Below are 12708 nucleotides of genomic sequence, written 5' to 3'. Positions count from 1 at the left end.
GTGTGAGTGTGATGTGATGTGTGTACATGTGTGTGATGTATGTACGTGAGTGTGTGTGAGATGTGTGTACATGTGTGTGATGTATATATGCATGTGTGTGTTGTGTGTATGTGTGTGCGTGATTTGTGTATGTACATGTGTGTGTGTGTGATGTGTATGTATAAATGTGTGTGATGTGTGTACATGTGTGTGATATGTATAGGTACGTGTGTGTGTATGTGTGTGATGTGTATGGATAAATGTGTGTGTGTGTGATGTGTATGTATAAATGTGTGTGATGTGTGTACATGTGTGTGTGTGTGTGTGTGTGTGTGTGATGTGTATGTATAAATGTGTGTGATGTGTATGTATAAATGTGTGTGATGTGTGTACATGTGTGTGTGTGTGATGTGTATGTATAAATGTGTGTGATGTGTGTACATGTGTGTGTGTGTGATGTGTATGTATAAATGTGTGTGATGTGTGTACATGTGTGTGTGTGTGTGATGTGTATGTATAAATGTGTGTGATGTGTGTACATGTGTGTGTGTATGTGTGATGTGTATGTATAAATGTGTGTGATGTGTGTACATGTGTGTGTGTGTGTGATGTGTATGTATAAATGTGTGTGATGTGTACATGTGTGTGTGTGTGTGTGATGTGTATGTATAAACGTGTGTGATGTGTGTACATGTGTGTGTGTGTGATGTGTATGTATAAATGTGTGTGATGTGTGTACATGTGTGTGTGATGTGTATGTATAAATGTGTGTGATGTGTGTACATGTGTGTGTGTGTGTGATGTGTATGTATAAATGTGTGATGTGTGTACATGTGTGTGTGTGTGTGTGTGTGATGTGTATGTATAAATGTGTGTGATGTGTGTACATGTCTGTGTGTGTGTGATGTGTATGTATAAATGTGTGTGATGTGTGTACATGTGTGTGTGTATGTACATGTGTGCGTGATGTGTGTACAAGTGTGTGTGTGTGTGATGTGTGTACATGTGAGTGTGTACAAGTGTGATGTGTGTGTACATGTGTGTGTTTCTTTTTTAATGTCGTAACTAATGATTAATGATGGACACCGTTGACTTATTTGTCAAAAAGAACTAAGAACTAATTGGCCAAATTTTCCCACCTCTTTTTTGTCTTTGTCTTCCCTGTTTAAAACAACAACAACAAAAAAACAAAAAAAACAAAACAAAATAAAAACAAAACAAAACAAACACAGCAAAAATAAACAATACATTGAACAACAACAACAAAAAAATTTAAACAAATAACAAACAAAAATCAAAAAAGAAAAAAAAATCAAATTGAGCCCATAGACTATGGACTCAATTTTTTTTGGTTTTTTTTTTGTTACTTGTTTTAATATTTTTCTTTTTCTTAGTAGATTCACTTTTTTCTGGCATCCCCCCCCCCTCCCCCCCCCCTCCCCAAAGTGCATGAAAACCAACCAGGCCATTATTCTTAGAAGTCGGAAATAACACAATAATGGAGATAATTCTCTGTGGCAAGTTTTTCAGCCAATTCTGTCTGGTGATTGCCAATCGGTTCGTCATTGATCACAACGAGAAGATGTTTTCCTGCACTGAGACAATCTAGAACACCCTATATAATTTTATTTTAGCTTCACCCCGACATTGTGCTGAAATCCAACGACCTATTGTATGAAAGCTGTGGACCGAAGAAGAATCCACCTGCCCAGGACGGTCAACATTTCCATGAGGAGAATTCCACCCACCTCTTCTGCGGCTATGTGGTCTAGTGGTATGACACTGGCTTTCGGATCGGAAGGTCCGGGTTCGAGCCTCGCGCTCGGCACATAGTTGAGTCCTTGAAAAAGACTCTTTACTCACATTCTCTCACTGTACTCAGGTATAAAATGTTAACAGCGTTGTCTTTGTCCGAAAAAGAAATTGTAATATCGCCTACTAATAGGCGTTATGTCCCGTCCTACATGTTTAATGTTACTGTTGACCAGGGACCCCTTGAAAAGCGCTTTGAGCACATAATTTAGTGGATATTGCTCTATATAAAAACTCATTTAAAAAAAAATAAATTAAAAGTAGCAACTTTAGACTACTGTCGGAGCAGCGTGGCTCAGCGGTACAGTCTTTGCTTCGTACCAGAAAAGTACCGAGTTAGATCACCAGCCACTGCGCTGTGTGGCCTTGAGCAAGTCACCTCGCCCTAGCTCAATTTGCGGTGCTGCACTGTGGCTAACGCCTGGGTTATTCCAGTCTCCCCTTGGAATAGACACTAGAGACAAATTTCCCCTATGGGATGAATAAATGGAATTTTATTTTTAATTTTTTTATTTCAAAAATTGTTTTTCATGGTTTTACGGCGCCTGCAACACATTTAGGTCATATTCATATCAGCGCCAGTAAAAAGGAAGAAAATTGGATAGTAAAAACATTCTAGATGTACAACTACAAGGACTTGAGGAAAAGTAAGACAACGAGGAAATGGTTCAAATCGGGAACAGATGTTGATTCCAAGAGCACACTATCAGTGTATTTTGTTTGAGATCACCTAAAAGTCTCAGCCAGACACCAGCACAAGATCCTACTAAGAGGAACACACTCAAATGCTTACATTATACATTCATAAATAACAAATATAATAATACATAACAGAGAGCTGATTTACAAGGAAAAAAATATCATCTCCCAAAACAATAACTATGCATTTGACTGTTTCCCTCCTAGCCAAGCACTACAGCCAGGGCCAGGGCAAAACAAAGTCATCTCATTCCAAGACAAAGACAGAAAGCAAATTGGAAACAGATATAAGGGGATAGAAGACACAGTAGTTCCAGCTGCCCACTATGGGAGGTCAGGAACCCCAACCAGCTGTCCAAATTGTTAGGACATCAAAACAAAATTGCACCAAAACTAAACCCAAGACTTATGAAAGTCAACCCTTTTAACCCTAGTTGTACGTCATGTTTTTAACACTTTAATCACACATCATGCCTTTTAAAATCATTTGTGTCAAAAAAACATCGAACATTGCTGATACTATGTTTTTGTTTGTTTGTTTTTAAGGGTTTTTACGGCGCTTGCAACACATTAAGGTCATATCAGCGCCAGTAAAAAGGAAGAAAACGGGATAGTAATAAGTTCTATAATTACAATTAAAGCACATAAGAAAAGGTAAGACAAAGGGGAATTGGTTCAAATAGGAAACAGATGTCCATTCCAAGAGCATACTATCAAAGTACTTAGTTTGAGATCACCTAAAAGTCTCATCCAGACACAAGCACAGATTCCACTAAGAGGAACACACTCAAATGTTTACTAATAATATGGGAGCGTTCACATATTACGTCATCAGCTAGGGGGGGGGGGAGGGGGGGGGGGTCTACCAAATGTTGACATGTGTTGACATGGGGGGGGGGGGGGGGGGGGGGTCAGACCCAAGATGATGTCATCAAAACATAGGCAAATTAGGCCTATTTTATTAAATGCAAGAGCTTCAAAAATGGCATTCCAAATAAATTAGCAAAAAGGCAATAATGGAAGATTTGGAAGCCTATTTCAAAGTTTGTTCCTTTCAAAACAGCTAAAGATAAATTGCTATAATGAGTATTGCCCATCTCTCAAGAAACAAGATGGGAAAGGGGTATCACTTCTCAAAAGGCGAACTTGCCCTAAATGTTCATTGTATCACTCCTCGATCACAGCAATGAAAGACCATTCACGAAAATGCGGCATACAAGAAGAACAGCAAATGGGAGAAAGTGATGACGATGAAGATGAAATTGATGATACTATTTATAGTACATTGCCAGAGGTCCAAGGCAGAAACATTTTTGAATCAATTAATTTTATGTTTGGAAATTGAAACAGAAATTCATTCCACTAAAAGACTAATATGCTATAAAATAATTTGCCTCTACTATTTTAAATTACACTTTCTGAAATTTTTTAATAGCACCTGCATCAAGTAGCCTAATTTAAATAATGTTTGTTAGATTTTATCTTTGCAAATTTAAATTTTATGTCCCCATTGTATCGTAAAACATAAATTATCAACAGTTTCTGAAATTAATAAAATGTCTGAATGTGTTTTATCAAACGTTGATAATCAATGTTTATGGTTTGAAAAATGAATAATAAATATTGTGAAATTAAAGTTATCTTTTAGTTTTTATTAAATTAGATGACGTCATCATCTGTTGGGGAGGGGGGGGGGGGGGCGGTCAGGTCAATGATGACAAGTGATGACTTGGGGGAGGGGGGGGGGTCTAAAAAGGGCAAATTTTTGATGACGTAATATGGGAACGCTCCCTATATTTAAAATGAAAAGAGTAACAGTACATAACAGGGAGATGATTTCATCATCATCATTGCCTTTTTCACCCTGGGTCAGGGTATAGGCCACAGACAAACAGTTTCCATCCTTCTCTATCCTGAGCCAACTTTTTTATCTCATTCCAGGTCTTACCACTTCTCTGTATATCAGCTTCTTTAATTCTTCTCCATGTTCCTCGTGGCCTTCCCCTTGATCTTCTGCCCTGAGGGTTCCAGTCCAATACTTTCTTTGTTATAGTTGAGTCATTCTTTCTAAGCGTGTGTCCAATCCACCTCCATCGTCTTCTTCCTATATCCTCTCCTACTGGTTTCTGCTGTGTTCTTTTCCATACTTCTTCATTTTTTATTCTATCCATCCATTTTATTCTGAGTAGCTTACGCATGCACCTGTTTACAAAAATCTGTACCCTCCTTATACATGCCTGTGATGCGTTCCAAGTTTCACATCCATACAGTAGGACAGACTTCACGTTTGAGTTGAAAAGTCTTAGCTTTAGTTGAAGGGAGATATCTTTAGTTCTCCAAACTCTGTTCAAAGATGTGAATGCAGCCTGTGCCTTTCCTATTCGTGCTTTCACCTCTGCTTCCGTGCCTCCATCCTTGTCAATTATACTTCCGAGATAGCAGAAAGTGTCTATATCTTCGAGTTCCTGATCTTTTACTTTGATCTGCTCCCTTTGACGCGTACCTATCCTCAAGACCTTTGACTTTGCAGGGTGTATTCTTAGACCAATTGATTCCGAGAGGCTGTTTATAATTGTGGTTTTTGTTTGCATCTGGTCCTGGGTGTGGGACAAAAGAGCCAGATCATCTGCAAAATCCAGATCCTCCAACTGTGTCCAGGGGTCCACTGTATCCCATTTCTTCTCCCTTTGGAGGTTTCCTTCATTAGCCAATCAATGGCAAGGATGAACAGGAATGGAGAGAGCAAGCATCCCTGCTTGACACCAGTCTTAATTTCAAAGCTGTCAGTCAGCTGATCTTCATGTACAACCCTGCAACTTGATCCTTCATACATTTCCTTAATGAGGTTTACTATCTTTTCAGGGAGTCCATAATGTGCCAGAATTTTCCACAATGTTGCTCTGTCAATACTGTCGAAAGCCTTCTCGTAATCCAGAAAGTTGACAATAAGAGGAGAGTTCCATTCTATAGACTGTTCCACTATGACTCGCAGAGAGGCAATCTGGTCGGTGGTTGAACGGTTTTTCCGAAAACCTGCCTGTTCGTCCCGCAGTTTAGCATCTGTTGCATTCTTAATTCTCTCTAAAATAATACGGTTGAAAACCTTTCCTGGGATAGAAAGAAGAGTGATGCCTCGATAATTATTACAATTACTGAGGTCCCCTTTCTTTGGAAGCTTGATAAGATGTCCTTCCTTCCAATCCTTTGGGAATATCCCGTCATTCCAGATTCTCTCAAATAGTGGGTGCAGGGCCTCAGCATTTCTTTCCGCATCAACTTTTAGAGCCTCCGGTGGAATCTGGTCTGGTCCAGCAGCTTTCCCCCTTTTCATCTTGTTAATGGCACCCACAATCTCTGCTATCGATGGTGGATCACAGCTAATTGGTAGCTCATTCCTTGCAGGCAAAATTTCTGGCTGGTTGTCTGGTGGTGGTCTGTTCAGAAGGCAGTTGAAATGTTCCCTCCATCGTTCAGATTGAGCCTCTTTTCCAAAAATAGTTTTCCCATCTTTGTCTTTGACTGGTACCTCTGGTTTCCCATATTTTCCAGCAAGTGTCTTGGTAGTTTGATAAAGGATCCTCATGTGTCCTCCAGTCGCTGCTGCTTCTGCTTTCTCTGCAAGTCTGTTCATGAATGCTTCCTTGTCTTTCTTCACAGATCTTTTGACTTCCTTAGCTATGGCTCGATACTGCTCTTGTGCATCCAGTCTTGAAGCCCTTGTTCGGCTTGCATTCACTTGTTCCTTCCTTGTTCTCCTCTTTTCAATAAGGTCCAAGGTGGTTGGACTTATCCATTCTTTATGTTCCGATTTCTTTACCCCCAATACCTCGTGGCAAGTTGTTATGTAAACTTCCTTGATCTTTGCCCAATGTGACTCTACATCTATGTCCTCCTCGAGCTCAGTAAGAGGTTGGAATCTATTACTCAATTGTAGTTTGAATTCCTCATTCTTTTCCCCATCAAGTGCATTCACCTCGAATTTTCTTCTTGTATGTGATCTGGCCCCGTGTTTTCTGAGTCGGAGCTTAAGCTTTGCCAATAGCAGGTGGTGGTCTGATCCAACATCTGCCCCTCTCCGTACTGTCACATCTTCCAATGAACGTCTGAATCTACGAGAGATACAAAAATGATCAATCTGATTCTCTGTCACACCATCTGGTGAGACCCAAGTTGCTTTGTGGATCCTCTTATGGGGGAACACTGATCCTCCAATCACCAAACTGTTGAATGCACAGAAATTTGCAAATCTCTCACCATTATCATTCATTTCTCCCATGCCATGACGTCCCATGATACCTTCATAGCCTACGTTATCCTGTCCCACTTTTGCATTAGCATCTCCCATCAATATGTTGATGTCTTTCCTTGGCAACTTGTCAATGACTTGTTGTAGCAGACCATAAAATGTATCTTTGTCCTCATCTGTTGCATCATTTGTTGGGGCATAGATCTGTACAATGTTCATGCTGATCTTCTTACTCCGTGTTGTAAAGGACGCCATGATGATCCTTTCTCCGCATTGTTCCCATCCTCTCAGTGACTTCTGGGCAAACTTGCTTAGAATTATTCCTACTCCCTGTGTATGAATCCCGTCCCCTCTCCCTGAATATAAAATCTTCTCCCCAGACTTGAGGTGTTTCTGTCCGGATTGTATCCAGTGGGTTTCGCTTACTCCAAGTATATGCAGCCTGTATCTTCTCATCTCAGTCACAACTTGAGAGCTTTTTCCTGCTTCATACATGGTGCGAACGTTCCACGACGCAATTCGAAGCTGCTTGTTTGGCGAAGACGTCATCGGGTCAGCAGAGTCCTTTCGGCTTTGTCTGTTGTCCTTCATAAATTCTGTAATTCCAGAAACTCTTCGGTCGCCCAAGCTAAAAAAAGGATTTGGTTTGTCTGTCTGTGTTTCTGTAACGGTTTGAGTTTAACGGAAAGGGGTGTTAACCCTTTGCCAACCCCCAACCTGGAGGACCAGGTGACTCAAAGATGGGGGAATCACACACCATTAGTCGCCTTTTACGACACGCTGGCTTGGCGTTGGGCTATTCTTGACCCTCTCAGTTGAGGGACCCCGGACACCACACGGGGAAGGGAGATGATTTACAAGGAAAAAAAATATCATCTCCCAAAACTACAACTATACATTCGACTGTTTCCCTCCCAGCCAAGGACTCCGACCAATGTCAGGACAAAACCAAAATAAAGACAGAAAGCAATTGGAAAACAGATAAGAGGGGATAGAAGACACAGCAAGTACCTCGCTGCCCACTGTGGGAGGTAGGAACCCCACCCAGAATGCTGATACTATGAAAGGCCCAATATTTAGCAGTTAGTTCTGGAAGGCCCGTTATTTGGCAGTTCAGGAAGGCCCACTATTTGGCAGTTCAGGAAGGCCCATTATTTGGCAGTTCGGGAAGGGTCACTATTTGGCAGTTCGGGAAGGGTCACTATTTGGCAGTTCGGTAAGGCAGACACATGGAGGTCCGACTGTCATTATGTGTAATACATAAGAAATAAGTGAGCAACACCCCCACCCCACTTCTCCTCTCCTACCCCCACCACACAAACAATGACCAAAGCAACAAATCAAATAAATGTGTTTCCAATCCTAACCAAAACCAAAACATTTATTCAGATGCTCCACGAGCTTCTCTGGTTGTCCAGGCGGAAACGGTTCTATCGAATCCCACGATAAGGTTTTCAAAGAAGTCAATAAGTCGGAAATAACACAATAATGGAGATAATTCTCAGCGGCAAGTTTTTCAGCCAATTCCGTCTGGTGATTGCCCATGAGTTCGTCATTGATCACAACGAGAAGATGTTTTCCTGCACTGAGACAATCTAGAACACTACCAGCACCCGCATGGCTAATCACTAGATCAGCTTTTTCAATGTCTTCTTTAATGGAATCTTTTAATCTGTAAAATGAAACTTTTGGTAAATTGTCGCCATTGCCATTCCCAGACGTCAAATCATCGGGTTCATAATTTCCTCTTCCAATTTGAAGAACGACTTCTGAAAAGCATAGCTGGGAAAGAGCCGATAACGTTTCATGGCGTGTAACCTGCAAAAGACAGCAAAGAGGGTGAAGAAATCCCGTAAAATTGAAAACAATAAAAAAATTATAATATTCAAAATCGACCTACATGGTTAGAATTTAAAACAAAAATGTTGATAAATCAAATATAAATGTTAATATTCTGTTTTTTCTTGTGAGGCTATGCGGTCTTGTGGTATGACACTCGCTTACGGATCAGAAGGTCCTGGGTTTGAGCCTCGCTCGACGCATAGTTAAATCCTTGGAAAAGGCTCTTTACTCACATTCTCTCACCGTACTCAGGTGTAAAATGAGTACCTGGCCGTTAACAGCGTTGTCTCTGTAAAAAAAAATGTAATATCGTCTAACAAGCATCAGGTCTCATGTTACGTGTTGCTGTTGGTCAGTGACACTTTGTAAAGTGATTTGAGCACGTTTAGTGGATATTGCGCTATATAAATGCGCTAGATTTTTGGGTTTTTTTTTTTTGTTTCTTTTTCATGACAAAAATTTAAAATTTGACATTAAAACCTGACAATAACGAATCATCCTATAATCTTCTCCCTTCCTTTCCCATCCTTTAGTTTTTGTAAAAGATCAGACAATTAAACTGAACATTCCCAGAGTTCCTGTAAGGATTTATTTATTATAGTGTCGAACCCATTTATTAATTGTTTGTTAAGATGAAGATTATATCGATGTATCATCAATTCGTTATTACTTAACATTAACATCATAAGACAAACATGATGTTTAGTATAAAATAAACAAACTCTGATCGAGAAATGAATATTATTAACGTCACAAGAGATGGTGTAAATTGTAAACCCTCAAAAACAAATCATTTTTCACGACCTCCACTCGTCTGTTGAAACAATAGTCGAAATCAAGATATCTCAAACCGGCCAAATTGAAAACTTCAAATTTAGCAACTTTTATGTCAATTTTTAGTATTTTGACGAGGACATTCGTAATTTCGGAAATTGTGTAAGAACAACCACACTTTGATATTATTATTATTATTATTATTATTATTATTATTATTATTATTATTATAGTAGTAGTAGTAGAAGTAGTAGTAGTAGTAGAAGTAGTAGTAGTAGTAGAAGTAGTAGTAGTAGTAGAAGTAGTAGTAGTAATTTCGGAAATTGTGTAAAAACAACCACAATTTGATATTATTATTATTATAGTAGTAGTAGTAGTAGTAGTAGTAGTAGTAGTAGTAGTAGTAGTAGTAGTAGTAGTAGTAGTAGTAGTAGTAGTAGTAGTAGTAGAAGTAGTAGTAGTAATAGTAGTAGTAGTTGTAGTGGTTCTTCTTCTTATCATTATTATTATTATTATTATTATTATTATTATTATTATTATTATTATTATTATTATTATTATTATTATTATTATTATTATTATTATTATTATTATTTAAGTATAAATTCGTAATTTTCCATAAAATTTCGTATTTTTGTAATTGGCCATGAAATTTGTTTAAAATTAGTAAAATTACGAAAAATTAGTAAGATTCAGCAGGAATGATATCTTGAATTGAAAGCTTAAGATGACATTGTATGTACTATAACATCCCTCCACTAGGTAAACATACAATTGCCTTGAGAACCATGACGAGCCGATTCAAAATGTGAAAATAAATCATGCTTTGTTGTTTTGCCACAGTCATCTTGTCAACAATTAGGCAACCAACAACGGTCTATGGTCTCACTGACCTCTCATGGTTTATGCAAACCTGCTCCTATTACTATTACGAAAAGATTTGTAGAATTAAGAAATTTTGGCTTCAATAACAGAACTTCATGAGCATCTTTAACTCTAAGTCATTAAAACTTATTGAAAATGAAAATTGATGTCAGACTACACTTTGAAGAGTTATTTAATCCTAATGGGGGGGGGGGGGGGGGGGGGGGGGGGAGAGGGGGAGGTTGTATTTCTATCCTCGATTGAAACTTATGGTTACCTTGTCTACCAAACTTCAGACAATCATGTCCATAAGCTCAATGACAAGTCAGTTCAATGCATGTGTAAATAATAATGCATATTTTTTATACATAATATAAAATTGGAGCTTTTCGAAGTGACTATTCTCACCCCCGGGATGAGAATAAAAAATCGATCGAGCTCTCACCCTCGGGATGAGAATAGAGGTCCTCACCACTTCTCGCTATTCTCACCCCTGTTAACCAACAGGTAGGGAGGGTAGGTAGCCTAGCCTAGCCGCCACCCCTTCTCGCTATTCTCATCCCGTATATATCTGTTGGTAGATGTTTATGAGTTTTTTTCAAAACTACATGCATAGCATCAATATTTGAAATATATGGTTGTTGATATTGGAAAAATTAACGACAGAGTGGTAAGAAAGAGAGATATAAATTGAAACAGGGGAGAGAAAGAAAGAGAAGGGGGGGGGGGGAGACGAAATAGAAAGTGGAGGAGAAAGAGAAAAAGAAAAAACCAACAAATTAAAATAGAGAAAGACAAGGATAAAGAGAGGGGGAATGGGGGAGAGGGTGAGAGAGATATGAAATATTGAGTGGACGAGAGAAAGGAAATACAAACAATATAAAAGATGTAGAGAAATAGAGTTTGAGGTAGGGTGAGGGAGAGAGCGAGAAAATATAAACAAGTTAAAATCGTAGGGAGAAATTGAGACAGCTAAGTCAACACAAAATAATAATATGCCCATAAGAGAGAGAGAGAGAGAGAGAGAGAGAGAGAGAGAGAGAGAGAGAGAGAGAGAGAGAGAGAGAGAGAGAGAGAAAGAGAGAGAGAGAGAGAGAGATAGAGAGAGAGAGAGAGAGAGAGAGAGAGAGAGAGAGAGAGAATCCCGTAGAGAGATTTCCAACAATAACCATATCTCAAGCAAGCCAGTCTACATTTTAAATGCACGACATACATGTTCACCCTCCTTACATCCAATACCAGGAGAGATTTGATGATCAGGTGAGAGTTGTGAGGAAGGGGGGGGGGGGGGGGTGCTAAGCTGACCCTACACAGGGATGAGAATAGCGAGAAGGGACGGATAGCGAGAAGGGACGGCGGCTAGGCTAGGCTACCCTCCCTACCTGTTGGTTAACAGGAATGAGAATAGCGAGAAGGGGCGGGGCTGCATGTTCACCCTCCTTACGTCCAGTACCACTAAAAGTAGTCACGAGAGAGATGATGATGATCGGGTGAGAGTAGTGAGGAAGGGGGGGGGGGGGGTGTTAAGCTGACCCTACACAGGGATGATAATAGCGAGAAGACGGCGGCAAGGCTAGGCTACCCTCCCTACCTGTTTGTTACAGGGGTGAGAATAGCAAGAAGGGGCAACTACCTCTATTCTCATCCCGGGGGTGAGAGCTCGATCGCTTTTCTATTCTCATCTCGGGGGTGAGAATAGAGGCAGCCTTTAGAAATAGAGCAATAACCAATAAACATGCTCAAAATGCTTTACATGGTGTCCCTAAACAACAGAAACACTTAACATATAGGACGAAACATTATGCCTTTTAGGCAATATTTGCATTTTTTTTCTGACAGAGCTGGGAACTCATTTTACACTACCTGAGTACAGTCAGACAATGTGAGTAAAGAGCCTTTTCCGAGGACTCAACTATGCGCTGCTCAGAGCGGGACTCAAATGGCAATTCTTACTTCTTTGATTAGAGATTCAAACTCTGTTGTACCAACTGTTACAAATAGACGTTTTTGTAGAGGCATAATCTAGGAATCCTTAGCAGCTGTAAGATATAAAACACGGATTGCCATCAAACTGTTGACATTGTTATGATTGTCAGGTACATTTTGCAGAAGAAGCGAAAAAAGTGTAACGAAATTCTTGTGGCTAATTTATATTATTTAAAAAAAAAAAAAAAAATTCAGTAAAGCCCCATAAAATAATATGTAAAAAATCCAATCCCGTTTTTCCATTGCATTTCTTATTTTTTAGAAATTAAAACATGGTTTAACATAACTCGCCATTAATAAATTCAACGTAACAAGTTCATCTTTGGGTTATCAGACTGTATTGCATAATGCGTCGGGAGAGAAAAGACATAAAAACGATAAAAATATACTAATTAAATAATCTAACGTTGACATATGATCAAAATAAAAAAAAAAAATAGAAAAAAGAAGAAAAAAAATTCCCGACGTAAAATCAATCATTTGGTGTAATATTACCAAGCTGGCAT

The 12708-nt window shown here is 39.2% G+C and overlaps 1 protein-coding gene across 1 annotated transcript; it reads right to left on the bottom strand.

Annotated features, from left to right (window-relative positions):
* Positions 1-8081: 8081 nt before the first annotated feature.
* On the bottom strand, positions 8082-12323 carry LOC144978056 (UDP-N-acetylglucosamine transferase subunit ALG13-like). Its single transcript, XM_078923556.1, has 2 exons — positions 12170-12323; positions 8082-8554 (listed from the first exon to the last, which is right to left on the bottom strand). The coding sequence occupies exons 1-2, from the start codon at positions 12233-12235 to the stop codon at positions 8099-8101; spliced, it is 522 nt and encodes a 173-aa protein (XP_078779682.1). The 5' UTR covers positions 12236-12323; the 3' UTR covers positions 8082-8098.
* Positions 12324-12708: the final 385 nt, after the last annotated feature.

Source organism: Berghia stephanieae, chromosome 8 (assembly GCF_034508935.2).
Source record: "Berghia stephanieae isolate SIO BIC M18660-M18661 chromosome 8, UCSD_Bste_1.3, whole genome shotgun sequence".
NCBI classification, from domain to species: Eukaryota; Metazoa; Mollusca; class Gastropoda; order Nudibranchia; family Aeolidiidae; genus Berghia; species Berghia stephanieae.
Note: the sequence above shows the minus strand (reverse complement) of the source record. Positions and strands in the feature narration are given on the sequence as shown.